The sequence below is a fragment of the Saccopteryx bilineata genome, chromosome 7, assembly GCF_036850765.1.
Source record: "Saccopteryx bilineata isolate mSacBil1 chromosome 7, mSacBil1_pri_phased_curated, whole genome shotgun sequence".
Taxonomy (NCBI): domain Eukaryota; kingdom Metazoa; phylum Chordata; class Mammalia; order Chiroptera; family Emballonuridae; genus Saccopteryx; species Saccopteryx bilineata.
Genome location: NC_089496.1, coordinates 91,153,377 through 91,177,664, shown reverse-complemented (window position 1 = coordinate 91,177,664; position 24,288 = coordinate 91,153,377). Strand labels below are relative to the sequence as shown.

The 24,288-nt window shown below is 52.3% G+C and overlaps 1 protein-coding gene across 3 annotated transcripts in view; it reads right to left on the bottom strand.

Annotated features, from left to right (window-relative positions):
- NEURL1 (neuralized E3 ubiquitin protein ligase 1) overlaps nt 1-24,288 on the bottom strand; it is an 87,874-nt gene that overhangs the window by 32,011 nt on the left and 31,575 nt on the right. The window contains exon 1 of one of the 3 annotated variants that reach the window (XM_066238961.1): nt 5,526-5,715. The exons of 1 other annotated variant lie outside the window; for it this stretch is intronic. In XM_066238961.1, coding sequence (XP_066095058.1) covers nt 5,526-5,559 — 34 coding nt within the window. In that variant the 5' untranslated portion in view covers nt 5,560-5,715. Of the gene's footprint in view, nt 1-3,499; nt 4,095-5,525; nt 5,716-24,288 lie in introns of those variants that run through there. One more of the 3 variants, XM_066238962.1, reaches the window with a different exon arrangement.

Here is a 24,288-nt window from a genome sequence, read left to right as displayed (position 1 = left end):
CCTGTGCCAGCTCAGAGCACATAGCAGGTGCTCACTAAAAGCTACTGAATGACTTGTCATTGTTCAATTCTTCAATCTACTGATCACTCGGCAAGTGTCCAAGGAGTGCTCACTTTGTACCTTTTCCTTTCTGGTGTCCAGTGGAGAAATTAAAGAGAGGACTAAAGGGACAGTTCCTTCACTGCCTGACACCAAGATGCCACACTCCCAGCCTGACGACAGCCTGACTGCTCAAGAACCTTCAATAGCTCCCACTTGTCTGTGGGAGAAAGGAGAAAAGGAAGGCCGCAAGGGGTGATTTTTTTCCTTGTGCACCAGACGCCGCACCAGATGCCTCCATGTACAGCTGTGCCTCACCTTCCCAACCCCTGAAAGGCAGGAATCATGGGAAGCAACCTCAAAGATGGCCCCAGTGAGCCCCCCACTCACGCCCTGGCAATCAAGCCCTTCCCTTGAGTGTGAAACTGACCTAGTAACTAGCTCCTAACAAACTGAACCCAGCTGAAGTAATGGCATCACTCCTGAGACTGCCTTTTAAAATGCCTTCGGTCTCTGTAATGGTTACTCTCTCTTGCCTCTCTGGGGCTGCTCCCTCTGGGGAAGCCAGATGTCATGTCATCAGATGGCCCTAAGGAGAAGCCCACATAGGCGGGACCGAGGACTACCAATAGCCATGTGAGTAAGCTTGGGTATGGACTCCCTCCAGTCAAGTTTTCAGGTGAGACCACAGCGTAGGCCCTAGGCCAACAATTTGGCTGCAACCTCACAAGGCAGGAAGCTAGAGGGACCTATCTAAACTGTGTCGAGATTCTTGACCATAGAAGCTATAAGATAATTAAATGTTGTTTTAAGCCACTAACTTTTGGGGTAATTTGTTATGCAGCAATAGATATGTTATGCAACAATACAGTATCAATTAGTCCCATTTTATATTGATAAGGAAACAGGCTCTGAGCGATAATAACCTGCCCAGAGTCCACACAGCTAGTCAGTGGTGGGATGATGCTGGACTCATGTCTGTCTCACTGGGCAGGTGTCCTAACTGGGCCGCCGCTAGCTGGCCAGCACGTTAGGCGCCCTCTCCCCTCCATGACCACCACACCTTGCTCAGTTTCCCAGGACCTCTGCAGCCCCCAAGCATACACCTTTGCCATTTAGGGATAGGGGCCATCTAAGCACCCCATGGCCTCCCCCAGAATGCCCACGCGTATGGCAAGTCCTGCTGCTCCCTGGAAAACTGAACAAATTCATGATGACAAGGCGGGCAAAGGACAGTGGCAGGGAGCAAGCAGGATCGGCACCCTCCATGCCAAGTTAACCTCCACACTGAGCCTCCTGCTCTCACTCACTCTGTGACATCCCAATCTCTGATATTTCCAGCAGCCAGATGTGTGTACAGTTGTGCCTCCCTGTATCCTCGCTGCTGGGAGGGAACCAGACTTCCTCCTCCCCCTTTCCCAGCCCAAGATTCCAGAAGGGGATTCCAGATGGGAGCTACCCGGGGTTCAAGTCCCTCTCCCTGTCCTCCCAGCACTGCCCCAAAGCCCCCGGTCCAGGCCTGAGAGAAAGAGAGGGAGCACGTTTCAGTCACATAGCTCCACACACCACGCAGACATCACCCTTAGTCCCCCTTACACAAATCCACACTCGTGTGTACATGTGTGTACACACACAGCCAGTGTGTGTCTAACGGCAGACAGAAGCACCTAGGAAGCATTCTGTCCTGGGACCCCCCAAGGCTGGAGAGGCAGAAGATGCAATCTTGGTCCTTGGAGGCAGCCAGGTGCACGTGGTGTACACACTCGCAAGCACACGCAGACCTGGAGAAGCTTCCGTGGAAACTCACAAAAGCACATCCATTTACCGAGCACTTATTATGCAATAGGTACGCTGACCCTGGGCCCCTCAGCTCACTCAATCCTTTCTACAACCCTTCAGGGTACATTTTATGTGCCCAAGTTATGGAAGTGGACACTGAGACTCAGATAACGAAACTGACCCAAAGTCACATGGTCACTAAGAGAGAAATGGGATTCCGACTCTCAGCGTGGACACCAGCCCACTTCACCCTTCCTCTCCAGCCTTTCTAGTTTTCAGGTCTCACATCTTCTGAAATGGCCCTGAAAGCTCCAACTCATCTGCCTCCTCAGGCCACCTGCAGCTCCAACTACGATGAGGTCCAGAGGCCCGGGACCTGTACCCCATACTCTTCCCTCTTAGGCAGCCGCTGCTGCCCATGTGTGCCAGGCACTGGCTGGGTTAAGAGAATACAGAGATGGGTGAACCTGACCCCTGCCTTCCAGGAGCCCATAACCACAGTGGGTATGATACATGTGTATACATATGTTCTCAGACACATCTGCCAGGCTCACCTCGACCTAAGCCTCCAGAGCTGCCACCAGGAGACAGGCGGCTCCTTCTGCGCTAATCCCAGAGCTCACGGCCCATCTGATGCCCCCTCCCGCTGCCTGTTTGAGAATGAAGGAACTGGAGGAGAAGTAGGGAGTCAGCTGCAGAAGAAACAAGGCCTGGCTTCCGCTCTGAGCCACCAGCCATTTCCTTCTAGGTCACAGCAGCCCCGTCTGTGACAGGACAGAGTGGGAACCGATCTCTCAGGTCCTTATACCCCAGGATCTAGGGTCTGTTAGTCCAGAGACCAACCTGGGGGTGACATGTATGTCTGGGTGCCTATGGGCATGTCATCCACTCATCACATCAACCCTTCAACATCGGGTCACTTTCTTGCCCTTGGGGGAACACTGAGGGACATAAAAGAGGAGAGGGAGAGGAAAGGAGGGGAGAGGAGAGGAGGGGAGAGCTCCCAGTATTTAGCCGCCTCCCTCTGTGCTCCTCCTATCCCTCCATCCAGCTCTCTGGATGGGGGAGCGGCTCTGGAAATCTGCCCAATGAAAGAGATCAAGCATGTAAGTGCCAAAACCATTTTCCAAGTGGCAATTAATTTCTCCCATGGGTCCCCTGCCAGGCTGGTCCCAGAGGAGCTCGACTCCTCACTATCAGCCACACACACACATGTACACACACACACACACACTCACTCAACTCATGCAGAAACACTGACGTCTATAGAATAACAAGAACATGTCACAGAGTTCCACAAATGTGGCTGCTCACTGATAGAAACACAGGCATGACCACATTCAATCCCTAAATATTATACAGATAAATACACGTCACGTGAGTACACACAGAGAAGCCTAAAACACAGATACCCAATCTGCCAGAAACACAGACAGACAAGACACCTCCACAAGCCCCCTAACCCCCCCCCAAACAGTGCGGTGTCACTCTCGGTCACCTCCCCCTCAGGGCTCACTATAACCCAGCAACCCAAAATCCTCAGCTTGAAGCAATCCGAACCCCAATGCGCCAGTGAAACGACAATCAGAAACTATATAACCATGCCTTCAGCAGTCGGGCTGCGGGCTGAGCAGCCCTGGAAGAAACAAGGCCCCTGCACCCCTCACTTTCCCCAACTCACCTCCCAGAAGGAAGGAAGCAAAACCGGAGCCACGGGGATGGCCGTGCACAGGTATGGGCACATGCAGATGTGGGTGGGAACAGGTGAGGACATTCTCGCAGGGGTTCTGTTAAGGGGTTGTGTGGATACAGGCAAACACCCCTCTCCACAACCCCCAACTGCCACGGCAAGGGGGTGGGGGCCACAGCGGATGGGACATGTGACTAGCACTCACCAAGGGCCACCCAGCCTAGATGCCCAACTCCTAAAGTTCTCAGCACGCCCAAGCTAGCCCCCTGTCCCCGGGGGGAGAGGGAGGGAACGTAAGGGCCCTGCCTCAGAATGCCTTTGGGTATTCCCCACGGACGGATGTCTTTCCATCGCCTCATGCAGTCCTCCCAGCACTCCTGGAAGAGGGTGCTAGGGTTAATCTCACGGACAAATTAGACACGAGGCTCAGGGAGACACTCGCCGTCCCTACAACATGTCTATCTACTCCAGTGCATGAGCTCTTGATGGCTATGCCCCACGGGGTGGTTGGGGGGTCCTCACACCCTCTGAAGCCTGTGCTCCAAGGCAGCTGGAGGACAGTATGCTGCATCCTGAGCTGTCTGTGGGCCTTTCTGTCCCTCCCAGGCCACGGCCTTGCCCAAGTCTGACTCCAGTGGAAAATGTCAGTCCGCCTCAGCCCTTCTGCCAACCCGCCCCACTAGGGGCCAATGGGCCCTGAGAGAAGCCCCCACCCCGCAGGTAGGCAGGGCCAGGTGCGTGTCAGCCCAATCCGAGTCTCGGGCCAGGGCTCAGGCCACTGGCACTGGCTCTGGCTGTCTCCAGATTACGTGTCCCGCAGAGCCTTCCATCTGCCACCTCGCCCTCTAGGCCCAGGACAAAATTCATTTCCTTTAAGGAGAGCCAATGATTTGCTCTTCCCATGTCTTCTCCCTTGACTCTTTATTTTTTAATTAGAAATTACTCTCTCAAAGTCCAGAGCCCAGAAGGGGGAAGCCACCCGTTCAGCAGTCCTAGCCACAGCTTGCCACCCCTTCTTCCTTCCGGTGCCCTTCCTGGTTCCTCAGTGCCCACTGGGCTCCAGGTGGAGGCCACCCCGAGGAGGAAGGGGCACAGAGGGCGTGGGGCGGGGCTGGCCATGGCCTGCCCTCACTGTTCCGCCACCAGCCAGTCTCATAGGAAGCCCGGTTCCTGGGTCCCAGCAATGACAAACCAAGTCCCCGGAAAGGCTTCCCCCTCCTGGGTCTGGTGCCACATCAGCCATGTTACTCCCAGATCACAACACTCGAGCCCGGTGGCTGAGGGGACAGGAGTGGGGCAAGCAGGAGCCCTATGCCAGTGCAGGACACAACTGGCACTTCTCTCTCCCGCCCCTTCACCTGCTTGCCGGTTTTTTCTGTCTGACCGTGGACATGAACCCCAGGGGTCAGAAGTTCATTGACCTCCCTGCGCTTTGAGAACCGAGGTCAGACAATGCAGGAGCTGTCACTTGCACACCCATGTGCTTAGGCAGCAGCCGGCACAGGTGCAGACCCACAGACACCCCTAATGCACACTTATGAGCACAGGCACGCACACACACTCATGCACACTGGCGTGTGCCCACACATCTCTCCATAGCTCCATCATGAAACTCGGTGCTAACCTCGAGGGCCCACATCTCAGGGCCCACAAACAAGTCCCCCCAGCTGCCAAAATGTGCTTTCCTTCAGTCCTGGGGAAAGGGGGACACCCAGGACTTCACATCCCACTTGGGGGCTTGTCAGCCCCCTGGGGAGATAAGAGGACAGGGAGACTTTGTGGGGAGACTTGACCGCTTGACTTCTCACTGGTTTCTAGGGAAAGCCCCCTCTTCCTGCTCTGCCAAGCCCCTCGCTCTCCTCCACCCCAGCTCCTGCTAGCCAAAAGGAGTCCCCCAAAGAGTGAGGAGCAGGGGGATGACTGTGCCTTCAAGCACTAGGGCCTCTCAGCCCCGGCCTCCCCAGGTGGTCCCCGGGCTGGGGGTGGGCGGACCCCCAGGCATCAGCTGGGGCCTTACCATGGAGAGTGCTCCGGGTGATCTGTCCCCCCATCACGGGCAGCAGGCAGCTCAGCCACCTCCGTGTGGCTAGCCAGCCTCGTCACCAAACCACCCTGGCTGCCAGTTCCCCTCCTCCTGCCCCCTCTCCTCCCCTGTGGTTGGCGGCTGGCATGGCAGGGCTGAGCCTGCCCCTCCCGCGCCCCCAGGCGCTCCCTCGCGCACACAGCAGCCGCCTGCTCGCCTGCTCACCGGCTCACCGCTGCCTCCCAGCTCCCCCCACCCCAGCCTCCCCCACCTCCCAGCGCTGGTACAGGCAATGGGATCTGTCATGTTTATTTACATAAAGAGGAGGAGACTAGAGGCTTCCTGAAATAACCAGCTCAAGACAGCGATAGAGATGCCCCAGCCTGAGCACTCACACACATACACACACACACACACACGCACACACACATGCACATTCCCATTACACACCTTTTAAATACACACACACACACAACCTCACCATTTACCAAGGCCTCCAGCCATTCATGTGTTGTTATGCACCTACTACATGAAGACATGAATTGAGGCAAGGATACCACGATACCACGGCAGCAAAAACCGTCATTGCCCCTGCCCTCGAGGCCCTTGCAATCTGGCTAGTGGAGCTTAATAACAAAAAGCCTTTCCCAGGCGCTGCTGCAAGCGCTTTAGGAGCATTAACCCCTGCGGTCAGCATGCGCCGAGTGATGAGGTCAGTCGTACTGACAGGTGCCATCATCATGATTATTATCTTACAGATGAAAACACTGAGATAAAGCGGTGGCCCATCTTGGAGGTGGCAAGGCTGGGATGCAAACCCAGGCAGTCTGGCACCCGAACCCACACTTTTACCACCACACCAAACTGTCCCTTTGATCATAAACATACACAGACACACACCGATATACACAGACCGCAATAGCCATCTACATCATGTCACATGTACAGACACAAACAGGCTCACAGACGCTCGCAAGCACTCGCTGTTGTGCACACTTAGCCACTGAATGCCCATCAGACACACGCTCACCCCGACACAGACACACCTCTCAATGTACACACTCAACACACGCACATCCCCACAGATCACGCAGTCTCTGGAGAAATCCAGAGCTGTGGAGTGCAGCCGCCCCCACTTGGGGAAGAGGGAAGGGTACAGAGAGGGCAGAGGGCAGTGGGAGGGCAGGGCCCCCAGCTCTAGGCAGGCATTCTGGGGCAGATGAGAGCAGCCACGGTGCCCCAGTGCTCCCTGCCCACCGGCACTGCATGCACGATCTGCTTCACACTCCAGCAGCAGGGACTTACCGTTCTGTTCACTTTACAGAAAAGAAACGGTGGGGGGGGGAGCCTGAGAGACTCAGGAACTTGCCTGAGGCCCACTCAGCAGGTCTGAGGCAGAGGCAGGACTCAAGCCCAGGTCTGTGGGACAATACCACAGTTTCAGACTCTCTGCAGGACAGGGGCCTCTCCCAGGAAAACAGGACAGCTCCTCTTCCTAGGCCCTGGCCATCCCCAGCTTCTGTCCTCAGGGTTAAGGATCAGGGTTCCTAGAGAAAGAACTGGGTGGGGAAGGAAGGTCAGCAGGCAGAGAATGGAGGCCTAGGGAAGGAGCTGTGGGAACGATGGGGGCTGCTTCCTATCAGATGGAGCTCAGAGGCCTGGGCACTGTGAGGGGCTATGTTGGGCCCTGAGCCCAGTCTGGGGGAGGGGGGGAGAAGGGGAGAAGGGGAAGGGCATCTAGGGTCATCAGCCCCAGGACTGTGCAGGCCCTACTTAAGAGTGGCCGCAAGCCCAGCACGCTAATCCACCTCCCAGACCAGAGGCACGCCCCATCTTCTCCCCGGGGAAAGCAGGGACACACAAGGCTGCCCCTTTCCACAGGCACAAGCTGGCTCACGACTGGGAACAACCACGTGTACATGTACACACACGCTCCCTGACACACACACCCTGTTCCTCTGGGGGAAGGAGGTTAAGTCAAAGTCTGACCAAGAGGAAACAACCCAAAGTCTTTCTGTGGGGTAAACAATCACAAGAACCGCAAACACGAGGCCCGACTATGTGCCTGGAAATTTTAAGCACATTACACATATTAACTTGTTCAGTCCTCATGACAATCCTAAGAGGCAGGCCACATTTTTATCCCCAGTCTATATAGATGAGGAAGCAGGCACAATGAGGCCGCTCTGAAGGCAGTTCCTGCAGAGGCAGAGGCAGAGGCAGTCCCTCTCATCCCGCCTGCCTTTTGACACACCTGGCTGCCCTTCCTCAGCACCCCTTCCCATGTCCAGCACCTCTTCTAGGGATCCTCCCCAGGGCCCTAGATAGAGAGGAAGTCCCCTTTTCTTGGAGCTCACCTCTCCTCTGAGCCCAAGCCAGGCCTCTCCCAAGCCCTGTCCTAGTCTGCCCTCGCTGTGGCATTGGCTTCTCCTGGGCACATCTCAACAATACAAGTTAACCAACATTTACTGAGCACCTATCATGTACCAAACACTAAGTAAGCTACATACTAGGAATGCAATGATGATCGACAACAGACAGACCCTGGCTCTTGTGGACTTAAGAGTCCAGAGGGAAATAGACATTGATCAAGAAGTCTCACTAGAAGCGCCCATTTGCTTCTCCACCCCCCCCCCTCCTTCCTCTCTGTCTCTCTCTTCCCCTCCCGCAGCCAAGGCTCCATTGGAGCAAAAGATGGCCCGGGCGCTGGGGATAGCTCCTTGGCCTCTGCCCCAGGTGCTAGAGTGGCTCTGGTCGCGGCAGAGCAACGCCCCGGAGGGGCAGAGCATCACCCCCTGGTGGGCAGAGCGTCGCCCCTGGTGGGCGTGCAGGGTGGATCCCAGTCGGGCGCATGCGGGAGTCTGTCTGACTGTCTCTCCCCATTTCCAGCTTCAGAAAAATACAAAAAAAAAAAAAAGTCTCACTAAGGAATATCATCACAATCCTAGGATAGTATCCGGACACACAGAAGCAAGGTTCTGGGGGACTCAGGGTAGGCTTCCTGCAAGCAATGGTAAAGCAGGCCTGTCTGTGTGTCCCGCAGGTCAGTTGGGGACAGAATGCTCCAGAGCGTGAGCACAACACGTGCAAAGGCCCTGTGACTGGAGTGAGACCCACAACTCCGAGACAGCAGGAGGATCCTGGGAAAATTTCTAGCGCAAGCCAAGGTGGGTTGAAGACCCCAGCCAGCAGAAACCCCCCAGGCTGGGAAGCCCCTTGCAGCCCACCCTCCCAGCTTGTCCTTCGGTTCTCCTGCTGCCTCCTCCCACCCCCACCCCAGGTCTGGCTTACAGAGATGGCAGAGCCCAGGGCCAGCTGACATGGCTCCCACCTCTGCTCCCAGACCCTGCCTTCTGCCCACTGCTGAGGCCTCTCCCATCAACACTAGGGCTCAGACACGGAGCATTAGGGGACACAAGAGAGAGAGGGTGCAGTTCTCCACAGGGCCAGTCCCTAGGGCTGGGACACTCCCAGTAGAGCCGCTGACAGCCATACCAGGTGGACCCCAAAGAGCAGAGTGAAGAACCTGGTCCTTTTCCTGACGGGTTTCAGCAGGGAGGCAACAAGACCAGACTGCATTTCTGAAAGGTCACCATGCCATCTGGTGTGGAGAATGCATGGGAGGAGGCAGCAGGCACCAGAGGAGAACGCAGGGGCATCCGGCAGGGTCGGGCCTGTCCCTGACTTGCCCACACTCTCCTCGGGCCTAGCGTCATGCCTGCCCAGGGCCAGTGCTCAGAAAATATCTCAGATAAAACTGATAGCACATACTTTTCCAGAAACAGGACTTGGGGAAGTAACTAAGCAAGGATGGGGGCAGGGTGAGGGCTCAGCAACCGGGAACCTTTCAGGAGGGCGGCACCTCCCTCTGGTCACCTGAATGAGAATGAAGCAGAGGACAGGACACAGCCTAGACAGCCCCCGGGCTTCACACAACCTCCGTCTGCAGGCGGTTACCAGCAGACTTCCTTAGGTCCTGTTTTCCACTAGCCACTTCCCCAATTTAAATAGGAAGTGGCAAGGTCTCATGTCTGACGGGTCTCCTCCCCGTCACCTCCCGAGGCAGTGGTCAGGCCTCCACAGATGATGTGTCAGCAGCACTGCACTCCCTCTCTCATCGACTGAGACATCCCATTAGGCTCCATTTGGCTAAAGAATTCAGTTACGAGAAAAGCTAAGAACACCGCCAACCCACATCATTCATTCATTCCTTCACTCATTCATTCATTAAGCATTCACCGAGGCCCTGGCCAGTTGGCTCAGTGGTAGAGCGTCGGCCTGGCGTGTAGAAGTCCCAGGTTCAATTCCCGGCCAGGGCACACAGGAGAAGCGCCCATTTGCTTCTCCACCCCTCCCCCTCTCCTTCCTCTCTGTCTCTCTCTTCCCCTCCTGCAGCCGAGGCTCCATTGGAGCAAAGATGGCCCAGGCACTGGGGATGGCTCCTTGGCCTCTGCCCCAGGCGCTAGAGTGGCTCTGGTCGCAGCAGAGCGACGCCCCGGAGGGGCAGAGCGTCGCCCCCTGCTGGGCGTGCCGGGTGGATCCCAGTCGGACGCATGCGGGAGTCTGTCTGACTGTCTCTCCCCGTTTCTAGCTTCAGAAAAATACAAAACACACACACACACACACACAAAAAAAACAAACAAACAAACAAACAAAAAAAGCATTCACCAAGTGCCAACTAGGACCCACTGGTGAGTGAGACCCAAGCAGGAGCCATGCTGATGAGATCAAGGAATTAGGTTGAATGATTTCAGTGTTCTGTTCTGTGGAAAAGGAGGAGGAGGAAAGGGAACGAAAGGGGACGTGACCAGAGGGAAAGCCTGTGTAAAGGGAATGGAGAATCTCTGAGCAAGGCTGCCACTAACCGAACACAGCCGTGTGTCAGCACAGTGCTGTTTCACACGCATAATCTCACCCAGCCCCACAACATCCCTGCAGGATTAGAATCACCCCCACCCCGCAGGCTACAAAACTGGGGCTCCGAGGGGTGACAGTGAATGTAAGACAAGCCAGGGTTCCATCCCAGACCTGTCTGACATTCGAACCCACACTCTAGACAGGAAAGGTTCGAGAGTGGGGACTTCCTGCTTGGGGAAGACAGGACAAGGGATCACAGACCTTCTTTTTGAGGAAGCATAAGGGTTCTATGTAAGGTCAGAGAGCCTAGGGGGTTTCCAGGGGACAAAGGGTGACAACCCAGGGATGGAGCTTAAATGAAGGCAGGGAGAGTGCAGACTGGCATAAGAATGCACTTCCTGTCCACTAATAGGTGGCCCATCCTGGAAATCTTGCAGAAGGTATCCGTCCGTCTGTCCGTGAGCTGGGCAGGGACTTGAATACCTCAAAGCCTGAGGTAGAAAGCAGGACTGGGTAAGTCCCTGGGGAGCACGTGGTCTGACAGAACCCCGCCAGGCTCCAGGAAACAAAGCCCTCTCTCTGGCTCTCCCCCAGCAGTGTCTGCTCTCTGACCCTATCCAGGGAACCACTGTCACCTTGACTCTCTGAATCCACTCAGCTCTGCGACCCTCCCACCAAGGCCCTCCTCTCTCTGTCACCTCCGGTCTCCCGACCCCTTGCCCTCTTGGAGGCCATCTTGCTCTCTATGTGGGCTACCCAGCTCACCTCTCTCCTCAACGAGTCCTGTGTCAGCAGCGACAGCTGACAGCCGCCCAGGATGATCTCATTCATGTTCCCCAGCCCAGCACCTGCATCTCCAGGCTGAGCCTCCTCTCTTAGAACTTAGTCTAGGGCAGACCCAGCAACCGCAGAACAGAACATGAAACAAGTTCACTGGACAAAAAAAAACCCAAAACCTGCTGGAATCAGAGACTCCAAGATCTCTGAAGGAAAGCAGCCTCAGGAGAGCCCTGGGTCCACCACTGCCTTCAGGCAGGCCAAAAAGCCATGTTCCCACTTTACAGGTGTAGCAAAGGAGGCCTAGTAAGTGTTAGACTTTCCCACGGTCACACAGTGGGTAGAGAACAGGAGGACCTGAACTCAGTGTAACGTCTTCTGGTGCTTAGCCTAACATACAGGTATGGGCACCGGAAGGCGGAAGGCATGGGAGACAAGACTGGACCAAGGGAGGAGATAATTCTCTTCATAGGCAGAGAGGACTGCTATCTGGAGCTGTCCAAACAGGGCAGTTGGGAGGGGAGGCGGCCCTGCTGGGGAGGACCTGGCAGGGAGCTCCTGTTTGCTGTCATGTCTTTTTCATGAAGGACAAGGGCTAATACAATTGAGCTGATGGGTCAGTGCCATCCTCCCTGCCCCGTTAGACTGGGCCTGGCACTGGAGAATGGGAGACAGAAAGCCTGCCCCTCCAAAGCCTTCTCTCCTGCCCAGAACCAGGATGAGGTGGAGGCTGCCGCCTGGAGTCCGGAGGAGAGGTGTGTGCGTGGAGATGAGGACAGAGACTCCCAGACACAGAGTGTGCTGCAGCTGCAGGGAAACCGGAGCCAGCGAGCCCACAGGGCGTCCTCTGGGGCTGGGACAGGTGCCCCAGCAGTGACAGCTGACAGCCGCCCAGGATGATCGGAACACAACAGGTGCAGAGGCGGGGGCGGAGACCGAAGGGGAATCTGAGAAAACAGTCTGGGCTTGGGCGCCCCTCCCAGGCTGTGGGCCCAATTCCAAGCAGCCCTTTCTCAACCCTCCTGGACACAAACACACCTCCTCCTGTCTCCCCCGGTCTGGGCCTCGGGGCCACCCTGGCCAGCCGGGATGGCACAGGGGTCACCATCCATGCCAGGCAGGAAGGACAGAACAAGGAAGGAAACGGATTTCGATTCCCAGGACAGAGGGCCAGATGGAGCCCGCACCCACAGAGCCCCAGGCGGACAGCAAACATTTGCCTGTGATAAGATCTATGTATCTGACCAGGGAGGGTGGATGGATGTGCCCACCCCACCCTCGGAGAGGTTGGAAGCTCTGGTCTTGAGGTTAGACAGGCAAGCTCTAAGCTTCTCTGAGGCCCAGTGCTTGGCTCAACAAATAATAGTAACTTCTGATGTCGATATTGTTGCCCAGAGACCCAGAGAACTCAGCAATCCAGGTAGAACCTAGAGGGGCGAAGATCTCTGCCCGCCTCAGAAGGGAGTGACTTAGGGCCCAGGACAAGAGCATTGCGCTGAGCATAAATGCTGCAGCAAGGAGAAGAAAGGGAGGACCAGCTTTACGGGATAGTGGCCACTTCCTGCGAGCACCATTTCCTCACACCGCCTACCCTGCACCACTCACTGTTCTAGACTCTGCATGCATCGCCGCATGTGTGCCTTATATGCATGCCATTCCAGGGTGCTGGGTAACAGCAGGTTCTTCTAAGTCAGCAGATGAAACATCGCCCCTGTCACCTGGTTAGTGCCCAGGTTTTGTTTGTAGGTAAACTGAATTTTAAACTTGAAGCCAACCCTCATTTCAGCAGTCACAAGTGAGAAATGACCTAAATTATAACCTGGCTGATGAGTGTCAGTGGACAATGAGACATTGATGGGGGAGGTGAGGTAGAGAGATGAGGAGACCCAGGTGATGCAGGGGACAGGACACATGTACTGGGGCAAGACCTGAGCCTCATCCATTGTCCATCAGAGATGAGTAAACCCGCTCGACTGATCCTGCTGGGCCTGCCCGGATTATAGAAAAGCTGGCAGCTGAGAGCAGGTTAAATCCCTCCTCTTCAGGCAGGACTGCTCTCTCTGCTCTGTCTCTCTCTCTCTCTCTCTCTCTCTCTCTCTCTCTCACACACACACACACACACACACACACACAACTTCAGGCTCCATGGTTCAGCAGGACTCCAAGCACTCACCCAGACCCCAGCCAGCAGAAACCCCCCAGGCTGGGAGGCCCCTTGCAGCCCACCCTCCCAGCTTGTCCTTCGGTTCTCCTGCTGCCTCCCCCCACCCCCACCCCAGGTCTGGCTTACAGAGATGGCAGAGCCCAGGGCCAGCTGACATGGCTCCCACCTCTGCTCCCAGACCCTGCCTTCTGCCCACTGCTGGGGCCTCTCCCATCAACACTAGGGCTCAGACACGGAGCATTAGGGGACACAAGAGAGTGAGGGTGCAGTTCTCCATAGGGCCAGTCCCTAGGGCTGGGACACTCCCAGTAGAGCCGCTGACAGCCACAGCCAGTGATCCGAGAGTACCCCCTACGATGCATTGCGTCCTTGCCGCCTTCAGAGTGGATGTACACAAGGTGCTGCCTAGGTGGTGGTTAAGAGCAGGCTCTGGAGTCACGTGCCTGGGTTCAAATCCCAGTTCTAACACCTCGTCAGTGTTTATGTCCTCTTCTGAAAAATGGGGTTGATGATAACAGTGCCCAACTCATGGGGCTGCAGGGGGATGGAACGGGTTCAGACCAGGTGTGTTCAGACAGTGCAGGCCGCGTGGGACGTCCCACCTCCATGCGAGCACTGTCGATGGTACACAACCTTGACTCCACACAGAGGCCCTGGCTCCAGAAGCCAGAGCCTTGGGCCACACACGTGTCCAAAGGGCAAGGCGGCTTAGTGCAGTGGGGTGCCAGCTACCCAGGCCCTGAGACACAAATCTGGAAAAGCTCTGGCAAGAGAAAGAGCATGGCAGGTCTTTTTAGGAGTGGGAGGCTCGCTGGGCTCTGAAAGAGCTTCTCTTCTCACAGAGCAAGAGCGGCTGCCCTGAGGTCCCGCCACTGAGCCATGCCAGCTCTGTGTCCACCACCAGGGGCCACAGCCTGCAGCACAGCGAACGCTGGCCATGGGGCTGCCGAGTCGAGGGTAGGACCCCCAGACACAGAGGCACCTGTGAGTCCTGGGGTCCACACGCAGGGTCTCTCAGAAGAGGCTGGCAGCTTGCATGACCACTGAGCTGACGGAGGAGCGCTGTCCCCTGTCACCACATCTCCAGCCCCGGGCCCAGACTGAGGCCCTGACCCCAACCACAGACAATCACACATCCCATCACCAAGAAGCACACAGATAGGGGCTTTCAGTCCCTAAAGGCCTGGGGACCATGAGCAGGTGGCTGGATCAGTGGTGGCTTCCTCTCCCCTTGGAGCCAGAACTCAGGTGGCTGTTGAGACTGTGGTTCTCCTGCCCAAGGAACAGCCCAAGAAGGGCTGTTAGCACGCTCTTAGCCGCCTCCACAGGGTGACGGCAGTGACTGAAAGCCCATTTCCCTCCCCACAACGGGCCCATCTCCCAATTTACAGGTTCAGCCATTTGCTCCCACCTTCCTTTCCTGACTTTCCAGTAACATCTCAGACCGCTCCCCAACAATGCCACACCCTTCGGGGTCACTTTCTCCCTTCTCTCCTCGCTCCAGCTGTGGGGCCCCGGGTCAGACACACTACCAGAGACCCCAGCAATGCACAAGGAGGGCTCCCCAACATCGAAGCTCGGAGGCCAAAACCTTCCCTGGAGTCCGGACTCCTGGGCTCCAGGCGGGTTCTGTGGCTCATGGTCAAATTCAGCCAAGGCGCGGGAAAGCCTATGGGAGCCTGTTTGGGTTTGGCAGGACTCAGAAGGGCAGTTTCTTTTCATGTCTGCACAGGCTCCTCTGTCGTGGAGCTGGGGTCGGGGAGTCGGTCAGGACTCCAGAAAGTGGGTTGGTGCCGCTCCTGGGCTGGAGCAGGGATAGGCAAATAGAAGTAGGAATTTCTCCCCAGGTTACCCCTCCCTGTCTAAAACAAATGCCCCACCCCTTACCATCTCAGCCCCCCCCCCCCCCCCGCATCAAACAAACTTCTGCCCAGAGGAGGGCTTTGTTCTCAGCACCGATTAAGGGAGGTGGGCTGCCTCAGCCTTTGTGTGGGCATCTGTTGTTATTGGTCAGGATGCCACCTCTATAATCTTGCTGTGTGACCTTGGGCAAGTCATTTTCCTCTGTGGGCCTCAGGTTCCACGGCTGTGAAATGGAGGCCTTGGACTTCCGCACCTTTAGCTCTGTCCCAGAGCTCCCTGAATCTGGGGTGTGGAGGGGAGTCATCTGGGGAGAGGAGATCGAGAATTCTCGCCCTGTCTTAAGCGGCAGACCCCTCTTCTCACACCCCTTCCACAAGATCAGGTGGGAAACCAAGGCTGAGCAAGCACGCTCTTAGCCGAGGTCACTACTTCTCGGTCCTCTTCCTGACTCCACCGAACATGGGCATCGCCCCAGGTGCCATGACCTGGTTTATGCCTTGAGTGCCATTAACCAGGCCAGAAGTCTGGTGTCAGCCTGGACTCCCCCACCTGAGCAGTCAGTGTCCTTCTCAAACCCAACCCCTGGCTACTCCCACAGTTCAGACCACCAGCATCATCTATTTGGACAGTTTTTCCCAGTCTTTGGCCGCCTGTCCCCTTCCTCATGGCTGCCAGGCTGACCTGTCTGCCGGACAGATCGGGCTGGGTCACTGCCCAGCTCAGTGGATAAACCCCGCCCCTCCGGTTCCTTTGGGGAACACTCAGGTCTCTGTGAACTGGCTTTGGTCCATGTGTCTGGCCTCACCAACCACCCCAAGTACTGACACTCCATGCCCAGGAATCATGTATGACCCAGGACATGCCCGCATCGCACATGCCCAGGGCTCTCTGAACACAGTTCCTTTACCTGGAATGCCCTCCCCCAACACTGGTCACTCAAAAACTCTTACGTCACCTTCATTGCTCAGCTCAGTCATCTTTCTGAGGTTATCCCAATGCCCAGGGCAGACTAGACCTTCCTTCTCCAAGGCGCGCACAGCCCCCGCCCTGCAGTAACGATAAGGGTCCCCTTCCCACACTGGGAGTGACCCGAGACCTTTCAGCTCCGAGTCACCAGCGCCTAACATGGCGGGCACTGGGAAGTGCTCAAAGCATATTTTATGAAAAAAGCAAGAAAAGGAGAGAGGGGGCAGAAGGAACAGAGGCTGGGTTGATGGTGGGTGGTCTCTACTTGGCTCCCATCTGCCCTTTCTCCAGGCTCCAGTCCTCAGACCTGAGGGCACCCTCCCAGCCATGATTCCCCTGGTCCCTGTGGACCCAGTGGTACCCAAAGGCAACAGACTGCCCTCAACCATGACTTCACAGCCCCCGGCTGGCCTTCCTTGCCCCCTCAGTACCACTGGCGTCACCAGCCAATGCTCACTCAGGTAGAAATGGCTAAGAAGCCAAGCAGCCAGGTGTGTCCTGGAACACTGAGGAGCTGCAGCCTTATCTGACCATCTTCCCTGGAGTGGGCGGGAGCATCCACCAGCCCCCAACAGCCCGCTGCAGGACCACAAGGAGGAGATGCTCAAAACACATGCCAGGCTCCTTCCCAGCCTCTGCTGGATAAAGGCAGTAGGAGGAAGAGCCCCTCCAACTCGTCTGCATAAACCATTTTTTTTTTCTTTTTCTGAAGCTGGAAACGGGGAGAGACAGTCAGACAGACTCCCGCATGCGCCCAACCGGGATCCACCCGGCACGCCCACCAGGGAGCGATGCTCTGCCCACCAGGGGGCGATGCTCTGCCCACCAGGGGGCGATGCTCTGCCCCTCCGGGGCATCGCTCTGCTGAGACCAGAACCACTCTAGCGCCTGGGGCAGAGGCCAAGGAGCCATCCCCAGCACCCGGGCCATCTTTGCTCCAATGGAGCCTTGGCTGCGGGAGGGGAAGAGAGAGACAGAGAGGAAGGAGAGGGGCGGTGGAGAAGCAAATGGGCGCTTCTCCTATGTGCCCTGGCCGGGAATCAAACCCGGGTCCCCCGCACGCCAGGCCGACGCTCTACCGCTGAACCAACCGGCCAGGGCCCATAAACCATTTCTATAGCAGCACCTACAAACCCACACCTTCCAAGCAGAAAGCCCACTATACTGCCTGTGGTTTCCTCATCTGTCATTTTTCCTTCTCTCTTATCTTTTATTTTAATGGCAGGAAGCTGTGATCAGGAGGAATCTCTCTATCCAGGCTGCTCCTGGCAGCACAGAAGTAAAATTTCCCTCCACACTGAAGAAGGATGGCGAGCAACTATCCCTCAGGGGTCAGTGACTTACAGCTCTTTGAACACAGTTCCTTTACCTGGAATGCCCTCCCCCAACACTGGTCACTCAAAAACTCTTACGTCACCTTCATTGCTCATTAGTCCACAAGCATCCCAGCTCATTAGTCTTCCCAGTAACTGCAGGAGGGAGCGCTCACCAGCCCCCATTTACAGATGAGAAAACCGAGGCTCAAAGAGATTAAGTGACTTGCCAATGCCACACAAAACTAGTAAATGATGGTAAGAGACATGTGGCCGACTCCCCAGAATGTGTTCTACTCCAAGATGGTAGTGGTTCTTTACGTTGGCCGCACATTAGTGTCACCTAAGGAGGTTATAAAACTACAAATGCCCAGTTCCCATTCCGGACCAATCAATGCAGAAACTCCGAGGCAAGGCCCAGGCATGGGCTGCCGTCCTCTGACAGAAGCCCATCACAAAGGTTCCATTCCCCTGGCCAGTGATTGTTCAACAGTGGCCACAGGACCCCCTTCTGGCCAATGAAGCATAGAGGGGAATCTGCAGAGACCCCTCTGAGGAAGCTTTCCCTGCTCCTGAGAAAGAAGCACAAGAGAGAGGCCGTTCTTCCTGTAGGTATTTTTGTGTCCGTCTGTGATTCCATGTCACTACCAGTCCAGAAGAAAGGCAACCCATGGAGAGCAGAGGAGGGAGGTGGAAAGAACCCCACCCTTGACCTTACCATAGAGCCCTGATTCAACCAGCCCTGAAATCCACCCAACCGTGGACTTCCTGTGATCTGAGTTCGTTCAGCTCCTCATTGTTTGAGCCGATCCAGTCAGCATGTGTTACTTGCAATGAGTCTTGAGATGGCAGCAGTCACCGTCCTCATAGCCCCACCCCACGTGCCCCCCCTTCGATCTCCCACCCCGGGGAGCACCACTGACTAGGGGCCCCAGCTCTGGAGCTCTCAAATCCATCCCAGTGTTCACTCCAACGCCACGCTTCCCACAGCTGCTCTCAGCCAACGACCGAGTGGGGCAGGGATATTGAGGCACACCGGCTCCTGGGGGATGTGAGAATCCTCAGACCAGAGCCTGTGGCTTGGCCTTGGGGACTCCCCAAAGGCCTAACCAAACTTTCCTTCGAATTGCACTGCAGTCTAAAATGTTTCCACCAACTTCCTTCCTTCCTTGTCTCCTTCACTAGGGGTCACACTGGCTTTCAGGTCTGAGGGTTCACCAGCCTCTCCCTGCTTCTTCTCTCCTTTTCCTCATCCAGGCATTTCCTCAAGTGATTTCATTATCTATCTATTTAGTTATTATTTGTGAAGAGGAGGTTAATAAAGGTGAAAATGGTTGTGATGATGGAGAAAACAGTAGTAATGATAAAAGTAAGTATGGGCCTGACCTGTGGTGGCGCAGTGGATAAAAGCGTCGACCTGGAAATGCTGAGGTCGCTGGTTCGAAACCCTGGGCTTGCCTGGTCAAGGCACATATGGGAGTTGATGCTTCCAGCTCCTCCCCCCCTTCTCTCTCTCTAGCTCTCCTCTCTCTCTCCCTCTGTCTCTCCCTTTCCTTTCTAAAATGAATAAATAAATAAATAAAAATTTAAAAAGTAAGTATGAAAAACAGGAATGAGAAAATTCTAACACTATAACCTCAATGATATAAATATATGTGCAGAATAGACTTCTCCTTGACCTATTGCTGTATTAACCAAATTCCATCAGGGATTGCATTTGGTCGCTAGTAACAAATACCAGAAATATCATGGATTTGTAAATACATAAGGTGTTTTCTCTCACATAGAAAGAAATCTGTGGCAGCTCTGCAGTCATCAAGGACCTGGGCTTCTTTTATCTTTCTGTTGCACCATTCCTGCTTCATGATCCAAGATAGCTGCTGAAGCTCCAGCCACCTCGTTCACATTCCAGGCAGGAAGCAAGAGGAGCATGGAAAACCAAAATCAAAGGACTTACTCTAGCTAGGTGTCCCTCTTTAAAGGACCCTTATGCAGTCCACCCAACAATTCTAATTTACATTTCACCAGCCAGAATGTAGTCACATGTCTATACCAAGCTGCAAGGGAAGCTGGAATATGTAGTGCTTCATTGGACACATTGCCACTCTGAATAAAAACAGGGTCCTCAGCCATAATGATAAGCTCCATTCCCCCTGAGAAACATTATGCCTGATGCCCACAGCACTTAGAATCTTCAAAACTGGAGGGGTCTTCTCTTTTGTCCCCACATACCCTTCTGTTCCCTCCACCTGAACTGTGTGGTCCATATCAGAAGTTGTCCCTTAACTTGTTTATGATTGGTTGGTATTCCAGGAAACAATATAACTTATTTGACTACTATATTACATATAAAGTATCAAAAGTCTCTTTTAAGAGAATGAAAGACAAGCCATAGACTCGGAGAAAGTCATTGCAAAGTGCGTATCTAGTACAGAATCAAGGATATATTAAAAACTCTCAAAATTCAAAAAATAATAATGATAACCCAATAAAAATGAGCCACTGAGAAAGAAGGAAATCCTGCCATTTGTGACAATTTGGATGAACCTTGATGGCATTATGCTGAGTAAAATATAGTCAGGCAGAGAAAGGCAAATACCATATGGTATCACTCATATGTGAAATCTAAAATAGTCAAACTCCGTGAAACAGAGTAGAGTGGTTGTTACCAGGGGTTGGAGGGAAATGGGAATATATTGATCAAAGGGTACAAACTTCCAGTTATATGATTAAAACGCTTGGGGGTCTAATGTACAGCATAGTGAGTACAGTTAACAATACTGCAACATATACTTCAATGTTGTTAAGAGAATAGCTCCTAAATGTTCTCACTACAAAAAAAAAAAAAAGATAATTGTGTGACAGGGTGGAAGTGATAGTTATTAATGGTGCTTATCATTTTACAATACATAAATGTATCAAATAGGCACAGCCTAAAATGAAAACTTACACAATAGTGTGTGTCAATTATATATCTCAATAAAGCTGGAAAAATTAATTGGGGAAAATTTTAACAGACATTTCACCTAAGTAGATAAACAGATAAAAAGTAAGCACATAAAAATGCTCAATATCATTATTCATTACAGAAATGCAAATTAAAACCACAAAGAGATACCACTACACACCTATTAAAATGGACAAAATTTAAATGACTGACCATGTCAAGTGTTGGTGAGAATGTGGAGAAATTAGAACTCTCATTTACTGCGGTGAAAATGTAAAGTGGTACAACTATTTTACAAAATAGTTTGGTAGTTTCTTTAAAAATCAAACACGCACCTACCATATGACCTAGTCATTGCATGTCTAACTATTTACCCAAGAGAGAAGGAGATCCATGTCTATCCATAGACTTGGATACAAATATTCTTAGCAACTTTATTTGTAATAGCACAAAACTGAAAACAACCCAAATGTCCATTAACAAGTGAACAGATAAACAAACTGTGCATCTATACCATGGTGTACTACTAACCCATAAAAACAAATGCGTTAGCCCTGGCTGGGTAGCTTAGTTGGTTAGAATGTCTTCCCAATACGTGAAAGTTCAATCCCCAGTCAGGGCACATACAAGAATCAACAAATGAATGCATCAATAGGTGGAACAATAAATTGATGTTTCCCTCTCTCCCTTTTTCTCTCTCTAAAATCAATAAATAAAATTTTTTTAAGTAACCTTAAGAAGAAAAAGGATTGCACTATTAACACACACTACACCATGAATGAATCTCAAAGTAACTATAGTGAGTGGAAGAAGCCAAAGGAAAAGAGACAGTATATTCTGCATGATTTCATTTATATAGAACTCTAAAAAAATGCAAGCTAATCTATAGTGACAGAAAGCAGATCTGTGGTTACTTGAGCATGGAAGGTAGTGGAGGGAAGAGCAGAAGAGAGGGATTAATAAAGGCAAAAGGAAGTTTTTGAGGATGATATAGATGTTCTCTAATTTGATGGTGCTGATGGTTTCATGGATGTATACATAGGTCAAAACACATCAAATGTACATTATGAATTATTCAGTATATTGTATGTCGATTATACTTTGATAGAGCTGTTTTTAAAAACCATTAATATGGTTGTGAGAGGAGGGAATAGAGAAAGGAAATTGTTTCTATAAAAACTAATTAAATCTGTTCTTTGAAAAATGAAAAACAGAATTACCATATGATCCAACAATTCTACTTTTGGGTATATATCCAAAAGAATGGAAGGCAAGGTCTCAAACAGATATTTGTACATCTATGTTCATAGCAATATTACAAAACCAAAAGATAGAAACAACACAAGTGTCCATCAACAGATAAATGGATAAACAAAATGTGGTGTATTCATGCAATGGAATATTATTCAGCTCTAAAAAGGAAGAACGTTCTGATATATGCTACAACATAGATGAACCTTGTAGGCATTATGCTAAGTGAAATAAACCAATCACAAAAGGATGAACACTGTACACACTTATGTGAGAACCCTAGAGTACTTGAGTTCACAGAGACAGAGAGTAGAATGGTGGCTGACAAGGCTGGAAGCAGGGGGAATAAGAGTTATTGCTTAATGGGTGCAGTTTCAGTTAGGGAAAATGAGAAAAGTTTTGGAGATGGAGGGTGGTTGATGGTTGCAGAACAATGTGAATGTACTGCACTTAATGCCATTCCACTGTGCACCTAAAAATGGTTAGTATGGTAAATACTACACGATGTGTATTTTACCACAATTATTTAATAAACAAACTAAGTTGAATGCTTTGGAGGGGTCACTGAAGGCTGGCAAACCATACGTAGGCAAAACAACAGCAAAGTGCTATCAAAAATTAAAATGAAAGATTAAGAAAACAATCTCATTTACAATGTCATCAGAAAGAATAAAATACTTAAGGATACAATGAACCAAGGAGGTGAAAGAACTGTACATTGAAAACTATAAAAGGCCAGCGAAAGGAATTAGACACAAAGAAATGGAAAGATAGCCTGCATTTGTGTACTAGAAGAACATTGTTAAATGTTCATGCTGCCCAAAGCAATCTACAGAGTCAATGCAATCCCTATCAGATTTCCAGTAGCATTTTTCACAGAAATAGAAAAACCACCCTAAAATTGACATGGTCTATAAAAGATCCTGAAAAGCCAAAGCAGTCCTGAGGAAGAAAGCTAGAGGCATCACAAACTGCCTGATTTCAAATGATAACAAAGCTACGTTAATTAGTACGGTACTAGCATAAAAGCAGACATATAGCCCAATGGAACAGAATACAGAGTCCATAAATCAGTCCAAGCTTTCACGATCAACTGCTCTCAACAAGGGTGCCAAGAACACACAAGGGAGAAAGGGTGGTTTCTTCAATAAATGGTCCTGGGAAAATATCCACATGGGAAATTATGAAATTGGACCCCTAGGTCATACCATATACAAAAATCAACTCAAAATGGGCTAAACACTTAAACATAAGACCTGACACTGTAAAGCTACTAGACAAAAACAAAAGGAAAAAGCTTGACATTGGTCTACCAGGGGTCCCCAAACTTTTTACACAGAGGGCCAGTTCACTGTCCCTCAGACCGTTGGAGGGCCGCCACATACAGTGCTCCTCTCACTGACCACCAATGAAAGAGGTGGCCCTTCCGGAAGTGCGGTGGGGGGCCGGATAAATGGCCTCAGGAGGCCGCATGCGGCCCTCGGGCCGTAGTTTGAGGACGCCTGGTAGTCAATGATTTTTTTGGATATGAACCCAAAAAGCACAGGCAACAAGAGCAAAAATAGACAAATGAGATTGCATCACACCAAATAGCTTCCGCACAGCAAAGGAAGCAAGCAACAGAGTTAAAAGACAGCCTGTGGAATGGGAGAAAAGATCTGCAAACCATACACCTGATAAGGGGTTAATATCCAAAATATATAAGAAACTCAAACAACTCAATAGCAAATAATAATAACCCAATTTTCTAAATGGGCAGGCATTGAATAGACATTTTCCCAAGGAAGACATACAAATGGCTAATAAGACGATGAAAAGGTGTTCAACATCATTAATCATCAGGAAAATGTAAATCAAAACCACAATGAGATATCAGTTCACACGTGTCAGTGGCTATCATCAAAAAGACAAGAGATGCCCTGGCTGGTTGGCTCAGCGGTAGAGCGTCAGCCTGGCGTGCGGGGGACCCGGGTTTGATTCCCGGCCAGGGCACATAGGAGAAGCGCCCATTTGCTTCTCCACCTCCTCCCCCCTCTTTCCTCTCTGTCTCTCTCTTCCCCTCCCGCAGCCAAGGCTCCATTGGAGCAAAGATGGCCCGGGCGCTGGGGATGGCTCCTTGGCCTCTGCCCCAGGCGCTAGAGTGGCTCTGGTCACGGCAGAGCGACGCCCCGGAGGGGCAGAGCATCACCCCATGGTGGGCAGAGCTTCGCCCCTGGTGGGTGTGCCGGGTGGATCCCGGTCGGGCACATGCGGGAGTCTGTCTGACTGTCTCTCCCTGTTTCCAGCTTCAGAAAAATACAAAAAAAAAAAAAAAAAAAAGACAAGAGATAACTGCTGGTGAAAATATGGAGGAAAGGGAATGCTTGTACACACTGTTGGTAGAAATATAAATTCGTACAGCCACTATGGAAAACAGTATGGAGGTTCCTCAAACAATTAAAAATATCAATAGAACTACTATATGATCCGGCAATCCCACTTTGGAGTATGTAGACAAAGGAACTGAAATCACTATCTTGAAGAGGTATCTGCACCCCCATGTTCACTGTAGCAATATTCACAATAGCCAAGATATGGAAACAACCTAAGTGTCCATCTATGGATAAATGGATAAAGAAA